The sequence below is a fragment of the Salvia splendens genome, chromosome 8 (genome assembly GCF_004379255.2).
Source record: "Salvia splendens isolate huo1 chromosome 8, SspV2, whole genome shotgun sequence".
Classification (NCBI taxonomy): Eukaryota; Viridiplantae; Streptophyta; class Magnoliopsida; order Lamiales; family Lamiaceae; genus Salvia; species Salvia splendens.
The window spans coordinates 23298923-23324093 of record NC_056039.1 but is presented as its reverse complement, the minus strand read 5'-3'; the positions used below and the strand labels follow the sequence as shown (position 1 = coordinate 23324093).

At 42.0% G+C, this 25171-nt stretch overlaps 2 protein-coding genes across 2 annotated transcripts; both read left to right on the top strand.

Annotated features, from left to right (window-relative positions):
• Positions 1 to 16470: 16470 nt before the first annotated feature.
• On the top strand, positions 16471 to 17920 carry LOC121745927 (probable E3 ubiquitin-protein ligase ARI5). Its single transcript, XM_042139873.1, has one exon. The coding sequence runs from the start codon at positions 16471 to 16473 to the stop codon at positions 17866 to 17868; it is 1398 nt and encodes a 465-aa protein (XP_041995807.1). The 3' UTR covers positions 17869 to 17920.
• A 1982-nt stretch (positions 17921 to 19902) lies between these two features.
• LOC121745926 lies at positions 19903 to 22250 on the top strand. Its single transcript, XM_042139872.1, has 2 exons — positions 19903 to 20376; positions 22137 to 22250. Exons 1-2 carry the CDS (start codon positions 19903 to 19905, stop codon positions 22248 to 22250), a joined length of 588 nt encoding a protein of 195 aa, XP_041995806.1.
• Positions 22251 to 25171: the final 2921 nt, after the last annotated feature.

Below are 25171 nucleotides of genomic sequence, written 5' to 3'. Positions count from 1 at the left end.
CATATAGCAAATTGTTAATTATATATATTTGTGAGTTTAGATCTTAAAATGATATTGTTTCTTATTTTGGAAATGTTGGACTCATGGTTCAAATTAGTACAAGTAGAAAATGAATTGGGTCGTGCATCGCACGGGTATGACACTAGTAAATATAAAATTAATGTGTCACTATGGATTCAAACCTAATGCTAAACCAAAACCAACACCTTTAGTCTCAGATATTAGGCAAGGCAAACTTGCAAACATATATACTCCTGATAGGGCTCGTTACAAGCATGATTTTATAGGGGTTTATTACACTAATCAGGTTGATATTGTGCGAAAAGTGGTAAATTTAAGTGTGCAGGGACTAGAAAAGTGTTGAAGAGGCGGAGTGCATGGACGACTTGATCAACTTGGAAATAAAGCAAGAAATGACCAAATCCGAGGGCAAGCTGATCAGTTCCGAACAAGCAAAGAAGTCTGCCCAACCAGCGAGTTGATCAAGTGAGGTTCAGCACACGAGATGATGAGTCATAAGAGAGAAAAGAAGAAGGCACTTTAGGGACATTAATGTCAAGACAACTTGAGCTTAACATAGGGATTTGAGCCAAAGCCATCCTACAAATAGTAGAGAGAAGGCACATAGGAAGAGTTCAATTTCCTTTTGAGGAGTCAAGTATCATCTCAGTCACTTCACAGTCCTTAGTTAAGCATGGAGTACGGGAGCTAGGAGTAATCGAAACCGGTTTCTACTTCTACCTCCCTCTCTTCTTCCTCATCAAGGAAGAAGGGACTCAGATTTGCCAAGGAAGCCTTCATAGTTTGTTTTTCTTTAAGCTCCGAGGGGTCAAACAATTGTTATTCAGTTTTAGTTCTTTGATTTTCCGCAATTCAGTTGTTCTTTTTGTTTTACCTTAGCTGCTACTCCAATACTTTTGTTGTTGATCGGTCGTTTGAATCTGAAGTTCTGGAATTCTGTTGTTTGGTTTACCGGAGATCGTTTATGAAATGGAGTTTTCAGTGCAAGTTGTTTTGAATCTGTTGTTTTCTGTTCTCGTTTTCATTGCTGGTGTAGTTCTGTTATGATTTCGAAGTGAGTTCTGCGTGATTCATTGATTTAGGTCTAGATATGATGTTTTGGATGGAGTATGCGATGCATGTTTTCTCGTAACTTGCATGAATATAGGATGGACCTTTAGATATGTTTTCTCTTCACCTACATCGAATGGATCCGTGTTTTGATTGTTTGTTTCTCGTTTTGATGTCACGTGCTCTATTTTCCTCTGCCATATGTGTTTGATTTGTTGCTCAGCGAAGAAGAAGGTTATAGTTCGTTAGGATTATAGTCGCTGTCATCTTTTTGTTTTGCAGCTTTTGGTAGTGCGCAAGTTTTTCTTTCAGTGGTCCCCGTTGTTTTGTGCTTACATGTATTTCTGTCTAAGTTGATCAGTTTGGAGTTTATGCTGTTTTCATGTTGGTAGTCTAGTTGATCAAGTTAGTTTACGATTTGAGTGATCTTAGTTTTAGTTAACCCACCAGTAGTGAAGCGTGGCAGCAACTAACCCCCACATGTCTCATACACAACTCAACCCGCCTCTGTCCCTGTGGGATTCGACCCTTACTTCCCTTTACTAGTTAAGAGTATTGTGGGTTAAGGTATTGAAGGCCTTTAGTTTCTAAGCTTGCACAACCAACGACCCGATAGTTGCCGACTTGATCAGTTCAACACCTGACTTGATCAGTTGTGATAGACTTCACTTGCACAATCTTGAGGCGGCTGCTAGTAAATACTTATGCAGACACGACCGAAGAAAGAATGGAGGCACACATGGACAAGTTGGAAAGGGCACTATTGGCCGCAATGGAGAAGCAGAGTCAACCTGCCCCGCAGGAGAAAGTAAATGCAGCAGGTGAATGTCAAGCCCGGAGGAGATATATCCCAGCTATGGACCGCAAGGAGATCCGGATTTTCAAGCTCAGGTGTATGCAACAGGACATTGGAATCCCAGTGGTAGCTGGAATCCATGAAAGCAGAGAGATGCTCCGTGGAGAGACCACCCAAATTTCAGATGGTCAGATCAGAACCAGGGTCAACCACCACCACTAGTGATCACATATCAACAACCACCTGCCGTTACCTACCAACAACCATCTGCGATAACTTATCAACAGCCACCTGCTATAAGTTATCCATAGCAGCATGAAAGGCAACCCCAATGGCAAAACAGGAACCATGAATGGCAAAACAGGAACCATGAAGGGCAGAGCAACTGGAACAGCAATAGGGGACAAGGGAATCAGCTAACTTGGCATAATCGGAATCAGAATAACCAAATCGTCTCCTATGTTCCACCGCATCAAAGGAACTATCAGAACCAGAATTCTAATGCCTAACCGCAACAACAAGGAAATTAAGGGCCACATGCAAACTTCCATCATGGGTCAGGGTCCTCTTCAAGTAATCAACCGGGAGCAAGCTCAAGCTAGCCAACGGCCAAGCAAACCAAAACGGAAGAGCTGATTGGAGATTTGCTGAACTCTCAACGGCATCTTCAAGGAAATATGCAGGCAAACAATGATGTGGTTCATAGGTTGCAAGATGCCCAACAGGAGCACAAGGCAGCCATGGATATGCTTACCAAACAAATCTCCCAGATGGCTACCACATTTAATGAGATACGCCGGTATAACGGTCACCTTCCTGCCACTGTCAAAATGCCAGACAGAGCAAACATTAGTAAGATCACTCTAAGGTCAGGAAAGGACTATGTCGAACCCATGATGAGGACAACCAAAGAAAGCGAAGAGTTGATTGAAGGGCGGACCGATGCAGAAACAATCTTGGACAGGACAAGGAAGCCGTTGCCTCAATTTACCGATTCGGTACTCCCTGATGAAGAGCCAGAAGAGTAGAAAGAAGAAGAAAAGAGGCAAGAATGTGAGGTTCAGGATGAAGGTTCAACTAGTGCGGTCAAACGTACCAAACCTTACCCATATCGGGGTGAACCTAAGAGACAGAAGGATGATCCCACCGATTTTATGTAAATTTTTGGAAAGCTAGAGATCAACCTACCGTTCTTGCAGGCACTGAAGTTGCCACCGTTCAGTAGATTCATCAAAGATTTCATAGCCGGGAAGGGGAAAGCTTAAAGGAAAATCGTGATCGGGGAAAGTGTATCAGCGGTTATCCAAAAGAAAAGGCTTCCTTCAAAGAGAACAGATATTGTGATGTTTATCTTTCCCATCATCATTGGGGACGTCAACATTGAGCACGCTATGTGCGACTTAGGGGCTTCAATTAATATGTTATCGTTTTCGGTTTACAAGAAGCTAACTGGAGTCAGGCTAGTGGACACGAAGGTAGTTATCCAATTAGCTGACAGGTCATGCATAAACCTAGAGGGAGTTCTAGAGAATGTGATCGTGAGGGTGCACAATTTCCTATATCCGGTGGATTTCCATGTGATCGGAATGAACGAGTCAGAATCAGGTGAATCAAGTGGAATTCTGTTAGGGAGGCCATTCCTAATGATAGGTAAGACCATGATTGATGTCAGTGACGTCACAGTTTGTCTTGATTATCATGGCGAGAAATTCACGTTCAATATTGCTGAAGCCATGAAGAAGCCACTAGACATGGAGAATTTGCACTCTCTTGATGTAATTACGCCTTTAGTTCAGGACTTCCTTGAAACTGAACTTCTACAAGAGCAACTTCTACAGGAGTTCCTTCAGGAGTTCAGGAGTTCCTTGAAACTTAACTTCTGAGTTGGATGATTCCATTGACAAAGAGGTTGCAAATTGGTGTGAGGCATTGGTGACACGCGACTTGACATATGAGGAAATTAATGAGGCTATTATGGGATTTTGCCAGAGACCGGGGTCGACTGAATCAAGTGATTTGGCCCAACTGAACAGTTTAGAGGAACTGAGCAGTCTGGAGAAGTTATCAGATTTTGACGAGCTTGCAGCAAAGAATATGGAAAAGAATCCGCTTCCTCAAGAGGCGATCTCACCTAAAAAGGAGTTGAAGACATTACCGCATGATTTGAAGTACGCATATCTAGGAGATGAAGAGACCTTTCCGGTAATCATTAACAGCCGGTTGACCAAGGAACAAGAAGTGGAATTTCTGGAAGTATTGAGACGGAATCAGAAAGCCATCAGATGGACTTTGTCAGATTTGGTGGGCATCAGCCCAGACCCATGTATGCACCATATCCGTCTAGAAGAGGGTGCGGGTGCAAATGCTCATCATGAGAACTAGAGGAAACTGAACCCCAACATGAGAGACGAGGTGCTTAAGGAAGTCTTGAAACTATTAGCCCCGGGGATCATATACTCTATCCCAGATAGTAAATGGGTCAGTCTAGTCCATATGGTACCAAAGAAATCAGGAATTCAAGTGGTGAAAAACGACAAGAATGAGTTGGTTCCCACAAGATTGGTGACAGGCTGGAGAATGTGCATTTATTATAAAAAGCTGAATGAAGCCACACGGAAGGATCACTTTCCGCTGCCCTTCATTGATCAGATGCTCGAGAGGCTAGCAAGTAAGCAATACTTTTGTTTTCTTGACGGCTATAATTGTTATTTTCAAATATATGTAGATCCAGAGGACCAGGAGAAAACGACCTTCACGTGCCCTTTCGGGACATATGCATACAGAAGGATGCCCTTCGGGTTGTGCAATGCATGATGAGCATATTCTCAGACTTACTGGAGGAGTACATCGAAATCTTTATGGACGACTTCACAGTTTATGGGAACTCTTTCGAGTCGTGCCTTGCTAATCTGGATCTGGTACTGAGGAGATGCCGGGAGAAGAATTTGGTACTTAACTTTGAAAAATGTCAATTCATGGTACCCGAGGGGATCGTCTTAGGCCATGTCGTCTCTGAGAGGGGAATACAGGTGGATAAAGAGAAGGTGGATGTTATTTCGAAGCTGCCATTTCCACAAATCAAAAAGAGATACGAGGTTTTCTGGGCCATGCAGGATTCTACATGAGGTTTATTAAGGACTTTTCCAAGATCGCACAACCATTAACTCACCTCCTAAAAAATGATGTTGAGTTTGTTTTCGATGAGAAATGCCAGAATGCCTTCCAACTCTTGAAGGATCGACTTCTCTCGGCCCCGATCATTGAGCCCCAGATTGGAATCACCCTTTTGAGGTGATGTGCGACGCGAGTGACTTTGCAGTTAGGGTAGTTTTGGGTCAGAGGATAGAAGGGAAGTGCTATGTGATATTATACGCCTCTAAAACGTTGAATCAAGCTCAGAAGAACTACGACACTACAGAGAAAAAGATGTTGCCTATTATGTACTCTTTTGAGGAGTTTCGCCCTATCTGTTGGGATCCAAGGTTATAGTGTACACCGATCATGCAGCTATCAAATATCTGATAGCCAAGAAGGAATCCAAACCCAGATTGATCCACCGGGTGTTGCTGTTGCAGGAATTTCATTGGGAAGCAAAGGATAAGGTAGGAACAGAAAATAAGGTAGCGGACCACTTGGGTAGGATAACACAAGGAGAGGACAAGGAAAATATCCCTAATGCCTCTCTTGAGGGACATTTGTACTGGATTGAAGGACCCGACATCTTGATCAGGTTGGGCAAACTCTCAAACTCAACTGATCTGGAGGAGCTTGTGTACGAATTGAACAAGAGGCAGACTGAGCCTTGGTTCGCGGATTTGGCGAACTACTTCAGAGGTGACGAGAGCGCAAAGACTGAAGATAAAAAGTGAGGCTAGGTTCTACTTTTGGGACGATCCATACCTATGGAAGATGGGGGCAAATCAGGTGATAAGAAGGTGTGTTCCCGACTAGGAACAAAAGGATGTATTAACTCATTGCCACTCTTTGGCGTTTGGAGGACACTTAGGACCTAAAAAGACTGTGAGGAAAGTTATCAACAGTGGGTTCGATTGGCCGACCCTTAACAAAGACACATACGAGTTCTGTAGAAACTGCAATCGCTGTCAACTGACCGGTGGAATCTCTGCGCTAGATGAAATGCCACTAGTATCGGTTATTGTTTGTGAAGTGTTCGACGTATGGAGCATGGACTTCATGGGTACTTTTCCTTCATCCTACGGGAACTCCTACATCCTTGTTGCAGTTGATTATGTCTCCAAGTGGATCTAGGCAAAGGCTACGAGCACATGCAAAGCAAAAGAGGTTGCAAAATTTATAAAGGGTCATATATTCAGCCGGTTTGGGATACCAAGGGTGATCATATCAGATCAAGGAACCTATATTTGTAATCGTACCATTGAAGCATTGATGAAGAGCTACGGGGTTCATCACAGATTGTCCACTCCTTTACCACCCGTAAAGCAATGACCAAGCTGAGATCTCTAACACAGAGATAAAGAGTATCCTGGAAAAGACAGTGAACCCTAACAGGAAAGACTGGAGCGCTCGGTTGGAAGATTCCTTATGGGCATACCGAACATCTTATAAAACACCCATTGGAATGTCACCATAAATCTATCGGAAGTTCAAAGCCCGTACAACAAGATGTCGAGAGGTCGGGTGCCATCCCGACCAATACAGCACCGCCAACCACCATCACCCTTTCTCTAGAGGCGTTAAAGATGTTGGTTCAGTCACTGAAACCCGATGCCGATGCTACCTAGTTGCTAACTCAGGTTGGAATCATACCTACCCCACACCCGACCGGCAATGTCCAATCCCTAGAAACTTGCATTAAGGGAACAATGAATCACGACGAATATGAAGGAGCGGAGGGGACGAGAATGGGTGAAGCAGTGGAACGGGGGGAAGAGGTAGAGCCAAAGCTACCCAATACAGAGAAGATCACAGAGGATCCCACCGTCCAGCGAGATAAAATTCTGGAGATTGTCAGGCAGATAGATTCGAAGGTGAAACCAAGCTCGACAGCTGAAATACCAGAGGTGGTTCAAGCGGAGTCAATTCCCATGGATGCTGAAACAATACATGAATCTGAGCAACCGTTACTCACTCTTGAGGAAGTGGCAGCAAACTTGGCAGCAGGGGATTTGGAGGCAACTGAAATGGATATGGGAATAGATGGAGATAGGACTGCTGGATGGAACTCTACTGAGAGGGGGGAGAAAACTACCGATGAAGCACCAAAAAGCAGAGCAGTGGTAGATGAAGAGGAGGTCACCTAGTGGGCACCTCCCAGAGATGAGGCTGCGGAAGTAGGAGTTGCTGCCGTCCGTACTTACCAGCGGAGGCCAGCTTGAGAGGAGACCTCGGAAAGGAAGTCTACAGAAGAGCAACCAAGGAGAACCCTTGAAGAAAAAGTAAGGGAAGATGTAAACAGAGCCGTAGGACCTCCGCGTCGCAGGAGGAGGGTCCTGATTGATGAAGAGCCTGAGGAAGAAGAGGATTGCATCTTCACACTGATAGAAGCACTGCCTAACTCTGGGCAAGTCGATCCACCTGCTGAAGTGGACAACATTGAAAGGGAAAGGAAAGAGAGAAAACGGAAAGGGAAGGCGATCGCTGCCCCTTTGAAGAAGAAACCAAGGCAAGCTTCATCGACCTTGGTGATTCAGGAAGGGAGACGGAGATCTGAGGAGCAAGATGAGGAAGAGGATGAGGCGCTGAGGATGGAGTGCCGTACTAAGTGACAAAATGATGGAGCAAGGAGCCCATCCGAACAGAGGCCGGAAATGGCCAGAATACAATTTGCCAAGTTACGCATTCGACTGGATAATGAGCTGTTAGAGCGAATGGTCACATTCGATGACCCCCAGAAAACGACAGAATGTGTTACAAGGGTGGAGACAGACAAGAAGGCGAGGTCCGGACATCGGCATGACCAACTGGCCTTGGAAAAACTTGACGGAATAGAGGAGTTTATGCAATACGTCACAGGAAAGGATTCGACTTGGTTTTGGACCTACACACGCCGAGGATGCCAATAGAGTTGGCTTAGGAGTTTTTCACCTCTTTCCAATTCAAGTTCACGACTGATGTGGGAGTTGAATCTATTAGCTTCAGAATTTTTATGAGGCAAATGAGGATGAGTATCAGAGAGTGGTCCGTGAGACTCGGCTTGTACATTAAGGACGAAGAAGCTAAATGGTTCGAGAGAGACATCGGCACTCCTAAGGAAGTCCCAGGGTACGATGAACAAGCAGCTTGGAAGGAATTGGTTCCAATAGGTACCGAACCCTATCGGCCAACGGAATTCAGAGCTGACTGCATCAAATACCCTATCCTCAGATTGGCGCACGCCTTTGTGAGCGCTAATATTTTGGCTCAGGCTAACACGGTTGCTTCTGTCACAGAGGCAGAACTGTACTTTATGTGGTGCATGTTCAAACAAAGGAAGGTACACCTGGGGTATTGGACTGCTTGGACCTTCCAGACAATATCCAGCCGTGCCGCCCGCAACATGAATTGTTGTCACGTGCTGGGAGCTTTCTTTGCGAACTGCGTGGATATGACTGTGGTTGGAAGGATACCCAGAATGACCTACTGCCCTGATCCGGAGCAGATCGGCACATGATTTTTCCAGAACGTGGGCATTATAGTACAGAGAGGAGGCAGGTCACGCTTCTATCAAGTGATCAAACCAGATTCACAGCTGGAGAGAGCCAACAAGAAGAAGACCAAGAAGAAGCAGACGAAGGTGATTATAGTTGAAGAGGACACAGAGCCAGTACACCAAATTGAGGCTGCTGCACCTTCTACATCCGCCACGCATTCTGTGTCTCCCGGACATGCCAGCCTCATGGAACTCGTGAGTCACCTGGACGACTGGAGGGCAAAAATGGAGGGGCTGCTGGAAAGAATAGCCCTAAATACCGAGAGAATAGCTCTGAGCTCTGATGCCCAAACACACTTGCTGACGATCCAGACAGAAGTCCAGATGAAGCACAACGAAGAGGTTCGGACGTCAGTTTATGCGGTGCGTAAGATGGTGACTCTGATGGCCAGAGAAGTAACCTCCCATCAGCAACGAGTTCCCCAGCCCACGGCACCGGGCACAAGAAGTGAAAGTTAGTTGGACGACACCAACCGACAGCCCCAGGTGCGAGTAGTAGGAGGCCACATGGGCGAGATGACTCCCACCCCAGACCTGCTAACTCCAGGAGAGATCAGCCTAGGCGTTGATCACCCCCCCATGACCAAGTAATTTTAATTTCTGTTTGTATATACGTGTTTGTTTTATGTCTACCTTCTCCACGCTTAGCCTGATACCCAGTCTAAGTGTGAGAAGTTTTTGTGTGCTGTGAGTGTCTTTGGTTTTGTGTTTTGTCGGTGTCCTCTCCCACTTAGCCCGATGCTCGGTCTAGGTGTGAGAAGTTTGTATTTGTTAATATAGTTGTTACACATGTGCTTAGGCACCACTCACTCCTCTTTTCCACTTTATCGGGCAAGCTTTAATAAAGTGAGAGGGGGGAGTAGTGTGGAGTATGTGGACATAAGCATGACTTGACTTATCTATGTTTACCTTCTGAGCCTGTTAATCATCTGAATTAAACAAGCGAAGCATGTCTAATCATAACTTGACCAGTTGATAGGTAAGTTGGTAGGACAGTGAGTCATTTGAAGGAAGCATGTCAAATCAATATATGTGTATTTCCATGTTGTGTTAGGAAAACATGAATGAGCTGGCAAAACTGAAGGCCAAAATGGCAAAGGGATACTTTTTTATTCTGGGATTTTCGAAGATGTAATGGGGAGGCTGCTCCAGTTTTGTTCACATGTCCTTCGTTGTAGTGAAGAATGTTACGAACTTAGAACCCATAGGATCCTCACCTATTTACATCATAACCCCTGACCCCATTACAACCCTAAGAAAGACCTTAAGGAGCTAGTTTGTATCTATGGAACTCGAGCATCAGTGGTATGGCAAAATGAATGAGAGAATAGTCCTAACATCTCTGGTGCTCAAGATCAGCCTCATGAAAATCTTATATTCCCTGAGGAGGTTCTACCACGTGGAAACGCTCTTTAATGGAACTTTATCTGTAGCTGGTCGTGACCAAGAAACCACCGGTTTTGCTTGGTGGGCCGGAAATGCCCGACTTATTAATTTATCCGTGAGAAATGAGTGACCGAGTGAATCCAATAGTTGGCTAGAATAGGGGCTATCTTGACAAACAGATAGACTGACCAGACTGAACCAAAGGGGAGGAAGGAATTTGAGATTGCGAAATATTTGGAGTCTTGTGGGGAATATTGCCAGAAGTTGAGCCAATTTCAAACATGGAAAAGTAAATATTTGTTTAAGTGTTGCTTATGTTTGTCTATCTGTGTTAGTGTTTGTGGAGTCTGTTTAGTTTTAGGAGTCGGTCAGGGACCCATGCATGTAACGCCCTTCTTGTTTTCTTGTTCTTTCATACATGAGGACAAGCATTATTTAAGTGTGAGCAGTTTGATAGGGCTCGTTACAAGCATGGTTTTATAGGGGTTTATTACACTAACCAGGTTGATATTGTGCGAAAAGTGGTGAATTTAAGTGTGCAGGGACTGGAAAAGTGTTGAAGAGGCGGAGTGCATGGACGACTTGATCAACTTGGAAATAAAGCAAGAAATGAACAAATCCGAGGGCAAGCTGATCAGTTCCGAACAAGCAAAGAAGCCTGCCCAACCAGCAAGTTGATAAAGTGAGGTTCAACACACGAGATGAAGAGTCATAAGAGAGAGAAAAGAAGAAGCCACTTCAGGGGCATTAATGTCAAGACAACTTGAGCTTAACCTAGTGATTTAAGCCAAAACCATCCTATAAATAATAGAGAGAATGCACATACGAAGAGTTCTCTTTCCTTTTGAGGAGTCGAGTATCATCTCAGTCACTTCACAGTCCTTAGTTAAGCATGGAGCACGGGAGCTAGGAGTCATCGAAGCCGGTTTCTACTTCAACCTTTCTCTCTTCTTCCTCATCAAGGAAGAAGAGACTCAGATATGCCAAGGAAGCCTTCATAGTTTGTTTTTCTTTAAGCCCCGATGGGTCAAACAATTGTTATTCAGTTTTAGTTCTATGATTTTCCGCAATTCAGTTGTTCTTTCTGTTTTCCCTTAGCTGCTACTCCAATACTTTTGTTGTTGATCGATCGTTTGAATCTGAAGTTCTGGAATTCTGTTGTTTGGTTTACCGGAGATCGTTTATGAAATGGAGTTTTCAGTGCAAGTTGTTTTGAATCTGTTGTTTTATGTTCTCGTTTTCGTTGCTGGTTTAGTTCTGTTCTAATTTCGAAGTGAGTTCTGCGTGATTCATTGAATTAGGTCTAGATCTGATGTTTTGAATGGAGTATGCGATGCATGTTTGTTGGAATTTGGTGATTTCTGGGATAGATCTAGCTTAGATTGCCTTCTTTGTTCTGTTTTCGAATGATCATAGTTAGATCTAAGTTTTTGCTCGTCAACTTGCATGAATATAGGATGGATCTTTCGATGTGTTTTCTCATCAGCTAAATCGAATGGATCCGTGTTTTGATTGTTTGTTTCTCGTTTTGATGCCACGTGCTCTGTTTTCCTCTGCCATGTGTGTTTGATTTGTTGCTCAGCGAAGAAGAAGGTCATAGTTTGTTCTTCAACTCCCTCCATCCCTGAAAAGTATGGACATTTATTTTGGCACGAGTTTTAATGCATAATTGGTAAAATAAAAGAGAGATAGATAGATAAAGTTTTTAAATTATAGTTAGTGGATAACGGGTCCTACCTAGGGGTGTCAAAACGGGTAGCGAGTATTGGGTACACGCACACCCGACCCGATAACCATCGGGTATCGGGTAACGGGTCGGGATCGGGTAATCATATTTTTGGTTTTGCGGGTATCGGGTGGGATACCCGATAATCCCAAAAATTACCCGATTTTAATTTAATTTGTATTTTGTAATTTTTTTAAAAAAAATTCCCGTTCATTGAATCAGATTTCAACATATCTTTTTGTCTTTTGTCCGCTATTAAAAATAAAGTATTTTTTAAGCATACAAATACCAATAGTATTATACTATACATACGCATATGTATTCTATTATTAATATATACACTAGCATATGCTACACACGCATATGCATTATATATGCAGTAGCACATACATATACTTATTAAGGGTCTTGTTAGGTTGAGATTTTTTAGCTTAATTGAGAATTGAGATGCATTTTCAGCCACTCATTTTGAAATGTCAACTACAAGTAGATTATATCAACTAAGGGTATTATCGTCATTTCATTTCAATAGCCAGAATATCAAATGTCAACAACTCGTATTAAAATGTCAACAACTAAAAAAAAATTATTTTTTTATTTTTTAAAAAAAATTTTAAAATTTTTTTTAAATTTTTTTTTTAATTTTTTTAATTTTCACGCGATGTCAACTACGATGTGTAGCCTGCACATCAAATGTCAATAGCCCTGCACATCAAATGTCAATAGCCTGCACATCAAATGTCAACAACTTATAGTTGACATTATATGTGTATAGGTGATATGAATCATATATGTAGTTGACATTATATATGTGCAGTTGACATGAATTGTATATGTAGTTGACATTATATGTGTGTAGTTGACATGAATTGTATATGTAGTTGACAAAAAAAATAAAAATAATAAAAAAATAAAAAATCGAAAAAAAAATTTAATTTTTTTTAAAAAAATAAAAAATATTTATTAAATAAAATGTATGATGAAATTACCATTCTGCCCTTTCACAATTAATTAATGTAAAAATATTTTCCATGTGGTAAATTCTGGACCACTCATTTAATAAAAATGAGTGGCTAATAATGCATCTCAATTCTCAATTAGGCTAAAAAATCTCAATTGATCACAACCCATAGGGTCTTGTTAGGTTGAGATTTTTTAGCTTAATTGAGAATTGAGATGCATTTTCAGCCACTCATTTTGAAATGTCAACTACAAGTAGATTATATCAACTAAGGGTATTATCGTCATTTCATTTCAATAGCCAGAATATCAAATGTCAACAACTCGTATTAAAATGTCAACAACTAAAAAAAAATTATTTTTTTATTTTTTTAAAAATTTTTAAAAAAAAATTTAAATTTTTTTTTTAATTTTTTTAATTTTCACGCGATGTCAACTACGATGTGTAGCCTGCACATCAAATGTCAATAGCCCTGCACATCAAATGTCAATAGCCTGCACATCAAATGTCAACAGCTTATAGTTGACATTATATGTGTATAGGTGATATGAATCATATATGTAGTTGACATTATATATGTGCAGTTGACATGAATTGTATATGTAGTTGACATTATATGTGTGTAGTTGACATGAATTGTATATGTAGTTGACAAAAAAAATAAAAAATCAAAAAAAAAATTAAATTTTTTTTAAAAAAATAAAAAAATATTTATTAAATAAAATGTATGATGAAATTACCATTCTGCCCTTTCACAATTAATTAATGTAAAAATATTTTCCATGTGGTAAATTCTGGACCACTCATTTAATAAAAATGAGTGGCTAATAATGCATCTCAATTCTCAATTAGGCTAAAAAATCTCAATTGATCACAACCCTTATTAATTGCATATGTATTCTATATGGAGTGATCAATTGTTAACTCACTCTCTAGTTGCTAACTACAACTAATTTAAGACTATAGGATTTTAAAATTTTAGTGGTCTAAAATTTGCCATGTGTAATTTTTGTTTTTATTAATTAAATCTAAAATTTGGATGAAAATGTCAATATAGTGTTTTGAAAATATCAACACAATACTTTGAGAATGTCAACACATTGCTTATGTCAACTCATTGCTTTAAGAATGACATTCTACATGTATTATATTGACATATTTTATATACTATGTTGACAGTTGTACGAAATAATTGAAAATTTTTATTTTTTTTTAAATTTTGACATCAGAACATACGCAAGTGAGATCTCGTTAGAATCTTTATGAAATTATTTTTAATTTGATATATGTTGTGCGAAAAAATAATTTAAATCGAGAAAGTTATATGCGTTTTAAAATTATGTGATATTTTTTAAAAATTAGTTACAACTAATTTGTTGTAAATTGACCTTAATACCCTTATTGATGTTTTTTATTTATTGTATCGACATTTTGAGACTGATGATCTAGACACTTAATTTGAATATCTAAGGGCAATTATTTAATTGTATTTAGCAATTAAGTATTGAGTTAGCAATATAACACTCCCCTATATTCTATTACTAAAATGTGTAGCATATCCATTATATATATACAATAGCATATGCTACACACATATGCATTATATATACAGAGCATATCATATAGTACTTATTAAATTGTGAACGTTCAATGTCTAATGATTTCTTTTTTTTTTGTTTTTTTAGGATGCATCAAAATATTAATACTATTACGGGTAATGATCAACAAGTTGAGGATAATTCAAATAATAAAAAAAAAGATTTGCAAAAATAATAATAATAATAATAATAATAATAAATTCGGGTCGGGTACCCGCCGTGTCGGGTGCGGGATACCTGACTCGGGTATCGGGTAATACCCGACACAATGCGGTGTGGGTATCGGGACAACAATTTCGGCCGAAATCAGGTGCACCCGCGGGTACCCGTTTCGACACCCCTTCATATCCTTGGAATTCCCTTGACAGTGTTTTCTCATTCTCTCTTTAATTAGTTTTGATTGTTTGCAATTGTTTTCTTGTTTTTATTTTAGTTCTAGTTAAAACTAAACAAATCCCGTTTTTCCAAATAGTATATGCTGCTTAGTATGTGGTAGTCAGTCGGTAAACTTATTCCGCGTGTTCCATATCCCGGTATTGACCTTAGCTATACTAGTGTACACTGTACACTTGTAGACTTCATCACCTCGGCATTGCAACCAATAAGACTCTACTCCATGCAACACATATCTTATCAGTTCAAGACGACAAACAAACAGGAGGTCTTACTGAACAATGTCATGATAATGGATTTCATCTTGTCAATGAGGCCGGATAATCTTCCGCGTTGAGGAATTTTGAAGCTAGTAGAATCCCAAGCTATTTGATAAGCAGAGTATCCATTGGAAAGTAAAAAACTTCCAAGATATCACCATGTCGTCTCAGCGTCTCCCATACACACTTGCAAGAGATGTAGTGATGTACTGGATTTCATTGATTGATTTCCAGTCTGCGCATGCCGAGAGTTCCTGCATAGTATATGCAAGTATGCGTATAGAAATAATATCTCCCCTGCCAAACACATAAGATCATCAGCAAAAGCCGTGATACTCGATCTCTCATATCTAGCATGACAATTAAAATTTCTAATAGTACGAGCTAAGAGCAGACAAGATAGATATTCTATGCACTTAAATATCTCCTGGGCAATCAACGTGGTTGAAGTGTTTTTAGAGAAAAATGAGACTCACCTCATTAGAGAGAAAAACACTTAATATAAAATAGATAAAGACTAATTTTGGTGAACTCCCTTAAATATAAAAGTAAGACTGTTTTTTTTGTGGATAGACACTTAATAATTTTGTCTTCTATTTCTTTTTCTGGTCATTGAGTTCTTGGCAGACGATTACTCTTGCGATAGCAGAGAATCATACATGAGAAACAGATAGAAGATTCAAGGTTGATTTTCTACCAGTTGGAGAAGTATGTAGGTTGTTTTCTATTCTGTATAGGAGCGCAAGCCATCATCAAATATTTTAAATATTCAGTTTCGATTTTTATTTCATCTTTAACTCTCAATCGCTTGTATACATTGGTATGATATTATTTGCAATATGTGAAAATTAAATTTGTTATAAATATAAGAATAATAGTTGAATGAATGTTTATGAATTTTCATTTATTTATCCTAATAAGATCCACCCAATGAGATAGATTTTTCAAGAAATTGCGCATGCAATAGATTTTTCAGGAAATTGCACAATATCCCAACAACATGATTATTTAAAAAGTCTAATTGAATTCCACTAAATAATATTCCCTCCATCTTAAAAAATAGTTCTAGTTGTGGACTGCGAGTTTTAATGAAAAATTTGTAAAGTAAGAGAGATGAAGAAAAAATAGGGAAAGTAAGAAAAATATGAAGAAAAAGTAGGTAAAGTATGAGATGAGAGAAAAAAGTGTGCTAAGGTATAGGAGAAAAACTTTCTATTTTTAGAAATGAGACTAAATTTGTGGACATCTCAGAATGGTAAATTGAGACTATTTTTAGTGTACGGAGGAAGTAGTATGAAAAACGATACAATTGTATAAACAAAGAATGTTACCATGTAAATCACCTCATAACAATATACTATTAGCAAATATAGGAAATAAGATCTTTCCCATTCAAAATTATTTACTAATAAATAACAATATTTTTATATGAAATATGAATATCTTATGCCTAGTAATTAAATTATTAGTATATTGCAAACTGTATCCTAAACCTAATCTTAATCGGATTCAAAATCTGTTTCCATGAGAGAGATTCATCTTCTTCAGCCGTCATATATCTAACAAACTCAATCTTTCTGTTTGGCATACACAAAATTGAAGTATCGATATGGATTACGAAGAAGACGAATACTCAAGCGGCAGCGACGGCTACGCCTCCTTGGAGGGCCCCACCATCGTCAACAACAAACCCTACAAAATCCTGAATGAGGAAACCCTGAAACAGCTCCAACAAAACGACATCTCTGAAGTTTCAGATCTCCTCGGCGTCACCAGAGGCATCGCCTGCACCCTCCTCCTCCGCCACAAATGGTCCGTCGACTCCGTTCTCGACGACTGGTTTACCGACGAAAAACTCCCCCAATCCGTATCCCCAACCATAAACCCTCTCTACTGCAAAATTTGCATGGAAACCGTCAATCACACGCTCTCCGCCGCCTGCGGCCATGTCTTCTGCACCGACTGCTGGGCCGGCTACATCGCCGCTGCAGTCAGCGGCGGCGCCGCCTGCCTTAACCTCCGATGCCCCGAGCCCAAGTGCACCGCTGTGGCCGGCCTCGACGTCATCCAGGCCGTCGCACCGGCCGAAGACGGCCTCAAATTCCATCGCTATTTATACGAATCGTACGTGGAGGCGAGCCCGGCCCGGAAGTGGTGCCCTGGGCCCGGGTGCAAATTCGCGGTGGAATTCATGGGAAAGGAAAGAATCTATGACGTGACTTGCGAGTGCGGCTTGAAATTCTGCTGGCAGTGCACGGAAGAGCAGCACAGGCCAGTGACCTGCGAGACGGTGGCCAAGTGGGCGGAGAAGAACACGTCGGAGGCGGACAACAACTCGTGGATCGTGGCGTTCACGAAAGCCTGCCCTAATTGCAATAAAAACATCGAGAAGAATCAAGGGTGCTGCCACATGACGTGCAAATGCCGCTACGAATTCTGCTGGAATTGTATGGACAAGTGGGCCAACTACGGCCACAAGTGCAACGAGTACACGAGGAAGAAGGAGACCGCGGTGGAATGCAGCTTGGTGGAGGCGAGGGCGGAGCTGGCCAGATACTCCTTCTACTTCGAGAGATGGGCGTTGAACCACAGGTCCAGGGAGATTGCACGCGCGGACGCAGCGCGCGCCAGGAGCGAGAGGATCCCGGCCCTCTCGGCCGCGCAGGGGGTCAAGGAGACGGAGCTGGAGTTTGTGGTGGAGGCGTGGGACCAGATCGTGGAGTGTAGGCGCGTGCTCAAGTGGAGCTATGCGTACGGATACTATGTGGGGAGAGAGGAGAGGAAGAAGAAGGAGATTTTCGAGTTCTTGCAGGGGGATGCCGAGCGATCACTGGAGAGGCTGCACCACTGCGCCGAGAAGGAGGCAGCCAACTTTGCTGGCAATGCGTTGGAGGAGTTTGCTCAGTATAGAGCCAAGTTGGTTAATCTCACTAAGGTTACTGCCAAGTTTTTTCAGAATCTCGTTAGGGCTCTCGAGAATGATCTATCGGAAGTTGAGGGTGCATAGGATTCAAACAAATAATATCCTAACATTAATTAAATTTATGCTCTTCTTTTTTCTTGCACTTATATATAATTTCCTACTGTACATAACTTCCAGATTGCATTATTATATATAATCAACAACTATCTGTCTAATTGCATTCGAGAGAAGCATGTGCTAGAGAGAGGGCTTGAGTCTTTTGAGTTAAAGAGTTTGCTTCGAATTGTAGGTGACTCCGACATTGGAGGGCCTAGCCAATTGTTGCGACCCTCCCTAGCCATGAGTGACGTTCATATAAATAAGCATGTCCTTTAGGTGATATCCCATGCTTCATAGAAATTGGATCTCTCCTCCTCCCAATCACGTGCGGTGTAAATTCGTTCTTTACTTGTTTTGTACATTTCCTTTGTTTACCTCTTTGCATTAGATCTTAGATAAAAAACCACAAACTACTTTCCTTTAGTCTAAATAATTTTCAAACTCCAATTAATCGTGATACTCAAACCAACTAATCGATAATTTAACTAGTGACGACATGCAAAATTGCTTGAATCTCCTTAGTGACAATGTAGTCAATGATTGGATATTGTTGTTTCATAAACTAAAGTAGTGAAATCATTTATTTATTAATTTATTTAATTGCTTTGATTTTCTTATTTACTTATTTCCGCCTAGTTTTATAAAATCAAACTCTAGCCTCGTGTGTCCAGATAGTATACGGCGCTTGATTGCAGGGATGGAGATACCGGTGGCCAAGCCACCTCTCCAGCGGGGGCTTGGACGCTGCCGAACATAGACCTCCTCCTCTGTAGCCGACCCCGCATAATTTCTGCCACGACGCCTCAGATGGCCAGAATTTGAAGACTACCCCTAAATTCGTGTGATTGCACCTCTGTATCTGTGCGCGTATCTGTGCGCGGAGAAGAAGACTCAATTGGACTTTTAAGTGGGTTATTTATTCTATTATGGTGTGGACTTTTGGTCTTGTGCCATGGGGCCTTTATATTTTTTGATTCGTAAATTTGTAAAATAATGAAAGGAAATAGAAAAGCCCTTGAAAGTTGAATTTGTAAGCCCAAGTAGACCAGCCCTCCTTAGCAAAATACATCTAATCTGCATTCACCGCATAAAAACACATACAGTACTCCCACCGTCCCACTTAAGATGACACATTTTCCTTTTTAGTTTGTCCCAACTAAGATGACACCTTTCCTTTTTTGGAAACTTTCTCTCTCCAATTAATACACTCAATCACTTTTTCCCTCTCCTGTTAAAATATTCATCTCTCTTTCTCTTTATATTTTAAGGGTGTCCACTATAAGCCAGGCGCGGCTATAGCCCCGACCGGGGCGATCTCAGGGCTATCTATAGTGGGGAGCACGTCCGTCCCGAGGCGGACGACATTTCCGGGGCGGACGGTCATCCGGCGTCTTCGGGACGAGGACAGGCCGGTCCGGGGCGGACGCGGCGAATAAGCGCGCCGATTATAGTGGGGCAGTGCCCGGCGGGCTGGTCCAGATGCGAAAATAAATTTATTTTTATTTTAATTTAATTCACCTATAAATACACCCCATTCCATTCATTATTTTCACACCATTACTACTCTTCATCATTCAAACTTTCTCTCATTAGAATTTGTGGACTGAAATGGACAATTTGTGGAATGACGCGTGGAATTCTCTGATTCAAGAGTTGCAACACCAGGCCGCCCAGGAGGATGCGGCGCTCTTGGCGGAGGAGGCGGAGGCCGCGATCCCTCGTGTGATTACTCATCGGCGAACCATCCAACGAGACCACCTCGGTGCGCACCAGCGTCTAATGGCTGATTACTTTGTGGATAACCCCCGTTATCCACCTGAGATTTTCCGCCAGCGATTCAGAATGTCGCAACGGCTCTTCAACTATATAGCGATGAATTTGGCAGAGCATTCCCGGTGCTTCACCCTCCGGCGTGATTGCGCTGGCCGGATCAGGTTGTCTACGCATCAGAAGTGCACCGCTGCAATCCGGCAGCTTGCCTACGCCGGACCAGCGGATATGTTCGATGAATACCTACAGATGGGTGAGACGACTAGCCTATCAGTGCTTAGGCAGTTTTGTAAATGGATCTGGGAAATTTTCGGTGGGGAGTTCCTACGGAAGCCCACCCCTGATGAGTCAGAGACTGCTAGATATGCACTGTTCGATCCACGGGTTCCCAGGAATGTTATGAAGCATCGATTGCATGCATTGGGAGTGGAGGAACTGTCCCGTGGCCTGGAAAGGCTAGTTCACAACTGGATTCAAAAGCAAACATCCATCGATGATTCTGGAGGAACTGTCCCGTGGCCTGCCATTGCTGACTATCGTTTACGGATCTGGCATGCGTATTTCGGTGTGGCGGGTTCAAACAACGACATTAATGTTCTTCAGTCATCGTTGCTCTTCAACGATGACTGCCGGGGGGAGGGTCTAAAAATCAGCTTCGTAGCCAACGACACGCAGTACAGTAGGGGATACTATTTGACAGATGAGATATATCTGTGGTGGCTCGTATTCGTCAAGACAATTCGCCAACCGGTTGGACCGAAGAAACAATATTTTGCACGCAAACAAGAGGGTGCTAGGAAGGATGTTGAGCGGGCTTTTGGGGTCCTCCAATCGCGGTGGGCCATTATACGGTGCCCGGCACGAGTTTGACACGAAGATGATGTCGCGAATATTATGTTAGCATGTATCATATTGCATAATATGATAATAGAAGATGAAGGATTTGCGGCAGAGCGCTGGGCACCGGAAGAGGGCGCAAGTACAAGTCACGGTGTTGCCTCCGCGCCGATTCAGATAGGCGTACCACAGAGCAATGAATATTTGATCCTACGTTTTACTGATATGCGCAGGACCACAACACATACCACACTCCAGGACGATTTGATTGAAGAAGTTTGGGCACGCAGGGGAGGCGGCGCAATGTGAACACCTTTGTGATTAGCACTAGATTAAATTTTCGTTGTATAATTTTTTCTGTACTTTAATACGACGAAAATTTAGTGTTTAATTTTAATTTCTTCACGTATAGTCGTTTTCTTCTAATTACGTATAGTCCGATAAATTTAATTATAATTGAATTAACACAAATGAAAAAAAGATTGGGGCTATTGGAAGTGTCCACCATAGCGGCGGAAACAAATTTTTGGGGTTGTGGACAAAAAAACTGGGGCTGTGGACAAAAAAGGGGGCGGGGCTATAGGGGTGTCCGCCTTATAGTGGACACTCTAATACTTACACACTCCTTTTCTCTCTCCAATTAAACACATTAACAAATACTCCCTCTGTCATTTCTTTCTGGCCGTTGTTTTGCGAAGATGATAATAAATAGTTAAACTGGAGAGAAAGTAAAGTAACAGAGAGAATAATATAGAAGAGAGCCGTACATACATTATTATCTTATTTACTTTACTTTATCTCTATTCTAACTATTTATTATTATTTTTGTAAAACAACGTCCGATTTGGAGTGCCTCACTTGTAGCGGGACGGAGGGAGTAACTCCTAAAATCCTGTGCCGGCCAAGGAATGTGTCATCTTAGCCGCGGAGGGAGTAGTATTTATAATTGTGAAACACTATAATTTGAGATTTGATTATAAAATTATGTAGTAGTGCTCGAGTACTTGGCAGCAATATCTTTCATTATATAAAGGGGCAGTTTTTGTGAGTTGATTTTGGTGGGAAAATGGAAGTGCATATGGAAAAGATTTTAGATTTATGTGTATGCAGTAAAGAACAGCTCACATAATAGATATTGCCTTCCTTACAAAAGTAAATTTCACCCAGAATAGTATGTAGCCAAGAGATAGTAAATATTCCAAAAAGAAAAGAAAGCAGTGGTGTTACATATTCCCCAAAAAAGCTGGCAATCTTGATTTTGGGAATTGAAAGTTTGCACGCCAACTTTCAATTTGCCCAACTTCTACAGGAGTGAAACTGAAATATTTTTCTATAAATACCGAGCAAAACTAACAGAACTCCATTAACAAAAAATTCTATCTCTAAGTTGATTTTCTCTCCTTTTTAGTTCAAGAAAGGTCCTACAATGTTTTGTTTTTGGAATTGGTGTTGTTGTCTCAACATTATTAAGAATTTTTAAGGTTTGATGTTTCACATTGTTTTAAAGTTACAATTTGCCTGATTAATGATAGTAGTATTTCTTACTCCCTTTTTTTACTATCGTTAATTCTTTATTAGTTTATCTGAAGTAACAAAGGATATAAATGAAGTTACAAGATATTTTCATTTCTCTTTACTTGTTGTAGTGGAGAAATGGATTGGAACAATTCTCCTTATGCCTCCACGCAAGAAAATCTAGAAATGTTATTAAGACTGAATCGAGCGCCACCGCACCAAGTATAAACCGCTTGGACTGGTGAGAACTCATACGGGAGCAGATGACAAATCATATAAATGCCTATCACAACAAGAAGTTGCAGTTGGAGTTAAGTTCGGCATGGATTTGCTCGCCATTGTTGGAGAGGCTATGAAATTGAGTATTTCAGAAATCGGACCTCTTTTTATCCCGGTATTGGAGAAATTCCTCTTTTCTCTCTCTCTAATTAAAGCGAACCTCTTTAAATAAGAATTAAAGACGCAGGTTTTTAAGAAATCGTTTGAGCACTTCTGAATCCACGCAGGTGACAGGGCGGTGAAGCAGGTGGGCGACGGAACAACACGACAGAGTGGCAGCATGGTGGCGAGGAAGGTTAGCTGGCGTGGCTGGCCGGATCGGCGATCAGGACGTTTAGTGAGGAGACCGAAGGCGTGGAGGCGATGCATGTTGCGCCGATCGCGAGAGAGAGAAATGTGGCGTCACTTTCGTATAGGGTTACTTTAAATGAGACTTTAGTTTTGGGCTTTGATATTATCAAATATTTAAGCTATGTAAACGAACTATGTTTGTATATGGTCTCCATCGATTAGTCTGCCAAATTTTGTGAAGTTAGTTCTTAATATTATCGCCACCTGATGATTGGCGAATTTTTGATGGTAATAAATGCAGGTAATAAATATAGATCACGACACAGAAAGTTACGTGGTTCGATTTACTGAGGTAAATCTACGTCCACGGGAAGAAAGGAGGGCAAATTTGTATTGCTTGATCTGGATTACAGCTTACAATACTGACTTGCTATATGAGATTCGATATCTAGAGAGCTTAACCCTTGTCTATCTGATCTAAGTTCTATTTATACATTTGAACCAAGATCGTGGCTTGCAGGTTGACAACTGCTTCATACCACTAGATAGATCGTGGGTGTAGTGGAGGTCGTGGAGGTCCTGCATGGGTCCACTATCTCCTTGTTCGGTCGAATACTGAGACCGAACTGCTGAACTTTGCCGATCAGCTTTTGCCGATCTGAGAGTAGAGCTTGATTGGTTCTTTTGCCGATCTGAGAGTAGAGCTTGATTGGTTGGCTTTTACCGAGCTGTAGGCTGCGACCGAACTCTTTGGTTGTGCCGAACCGAACTGAACTCTTTGGTCGTGCCGAACTGATACTCTTTCTTGGGTTTTGGGCTATTGGGCTCGCCATTAGGGTTTAGTTGTTTAGTTCGTACCCCATCACTACCCCCCCGAAAAGCGAAGTGAATCACTTCGGCATTTTGGATGAGTGTAAGGGGGAGGCTGACGTCAGGGGACGTGCCATGCGCGTGTCTGCATTAAATGCGATAGCAAATCCGGCCGTTGAATCCAGAAAAAGGGGGATTTGAAACGGCGCTACGGATTTGAAATGCCTCTGTGAATCTGATAAATATTACCATTTTCCATCATTGGAACACTTTTGCTATTGTTTCTTCTGCATTCTCTCTCTTTTGCGCAAAATTTCCTTCCGCTCCTTCAAGAATTTCTTCAGAACTTCTTCAGACTTTCAAAGAGTAAGAATCATGTCTTCTTCTTCTTCTTCTGAGTCAGGTAGCGGTAGGAAAGGGGGTAAGGGATCTTCTAGCCGGAAAGAGTCCGGGGAGAAGACCGTAGAATACTTTCACAGCATCTTGAGTAAGGACACTGTGATATCCCTACACGGAAAATATCTTCTTCCCGGGGGGAAGGTGGTGATTCCCGACGACGATCATAGGGCTAACTCGCCGCCGGAGGGTTATGCCACCGTTTACGAAGCCTGCTTAGAATGCGGGCTTCGTTTCCCTCTTCCCCCACCTTTTGTAGAGCTTCTTGATTTTTTCCAACTCCCTTTAGGTCAGGTGACTCCGAATTCTTGGAGGCACTTATCGGCCTTTGCTGCCGAACTGCGTAGGCTAGATAAAGATCTGTCTCTGAGGGCAATCCTTAATTTCTTCCAGTTTAAGAGGAAGGGATCTTGGTTTTACTTGATCCCTTTACAGCCCTTTAGAGCCTTTTGTAAAACCAAATGGCCGAAATGGCAAAATCGTTTCTTTTTTTATAATAGGACTTCGGCTTCGGACTTTTCCTGGAGAGGGCCGAAGTCCGTTATTCCTCATCCTCGGGTAGAACCGTTGGACGAGCTCGAGGCCGAGCTCAATAAGATTCCCATGATTAGGAAGCAGTACTTGGAGTCTGAGCTCGTCAAGGGCGACTTCGTGTTCGACTCCTCGTCTTCGGACGACGAGACTGAGGGTGAGGATTTCTTTTTTATGCATTACTGCCTTGACGACGAAAACTAACCTTGTTTTCTTGCTTTTTGGCAGTGAACTTGCTAAACAAGCTCGGTCGCAAATCCTCCGAATCTAAGGAACCGGAGAGGCCGAAAACCACCAGCTCGGCGTCTGATGCCGAGAAGAATCCGAAGAGGCAAAAGACCTCTTCGGATCCAAAGAAGCCGGAGTCGACTTCGGCAAAGGGGAAGGCGAAGCTTCAGAAGCCCCCAAGAGCGCCAGAGAAAGACGTGGTCTTGGCGCCTCCTTCGGAACATATCTGTGAGCCCTTTTTATGGCCCACGGACTTCGCCGAGGTGAATTCTCTTCTTGATTTTCTGGCCTTGCTTTTTTCCTGTATTTTTTGTGGCCCCTCGGTTGACTTTTTCCTTTTTCCATTTTCAGAGGAACGATATGCTCAGCAAGCTCGTCGCAGTTGAACTCTCTAAAGCGTCCAGCGACTATGCTGAGATGCAGAGGAAGTTGACTGCTGCTCGTCACTAGGCCGAACAGGCTAGGGCAGACTTTGAGAAGGCAAGGGCTGCTAGGATCTCGGCTCAGGATGAGGCACAGCGGGCAAAAAACGAGCTCATTTTCCAGAGAGAGCAGTCGAAACAGAGGGAGGCTGCTGCCGTGGTTGCCCAAGGGGAGGCTCTCCGTGCTTTCGCGGAGAAACTCTTTTTGA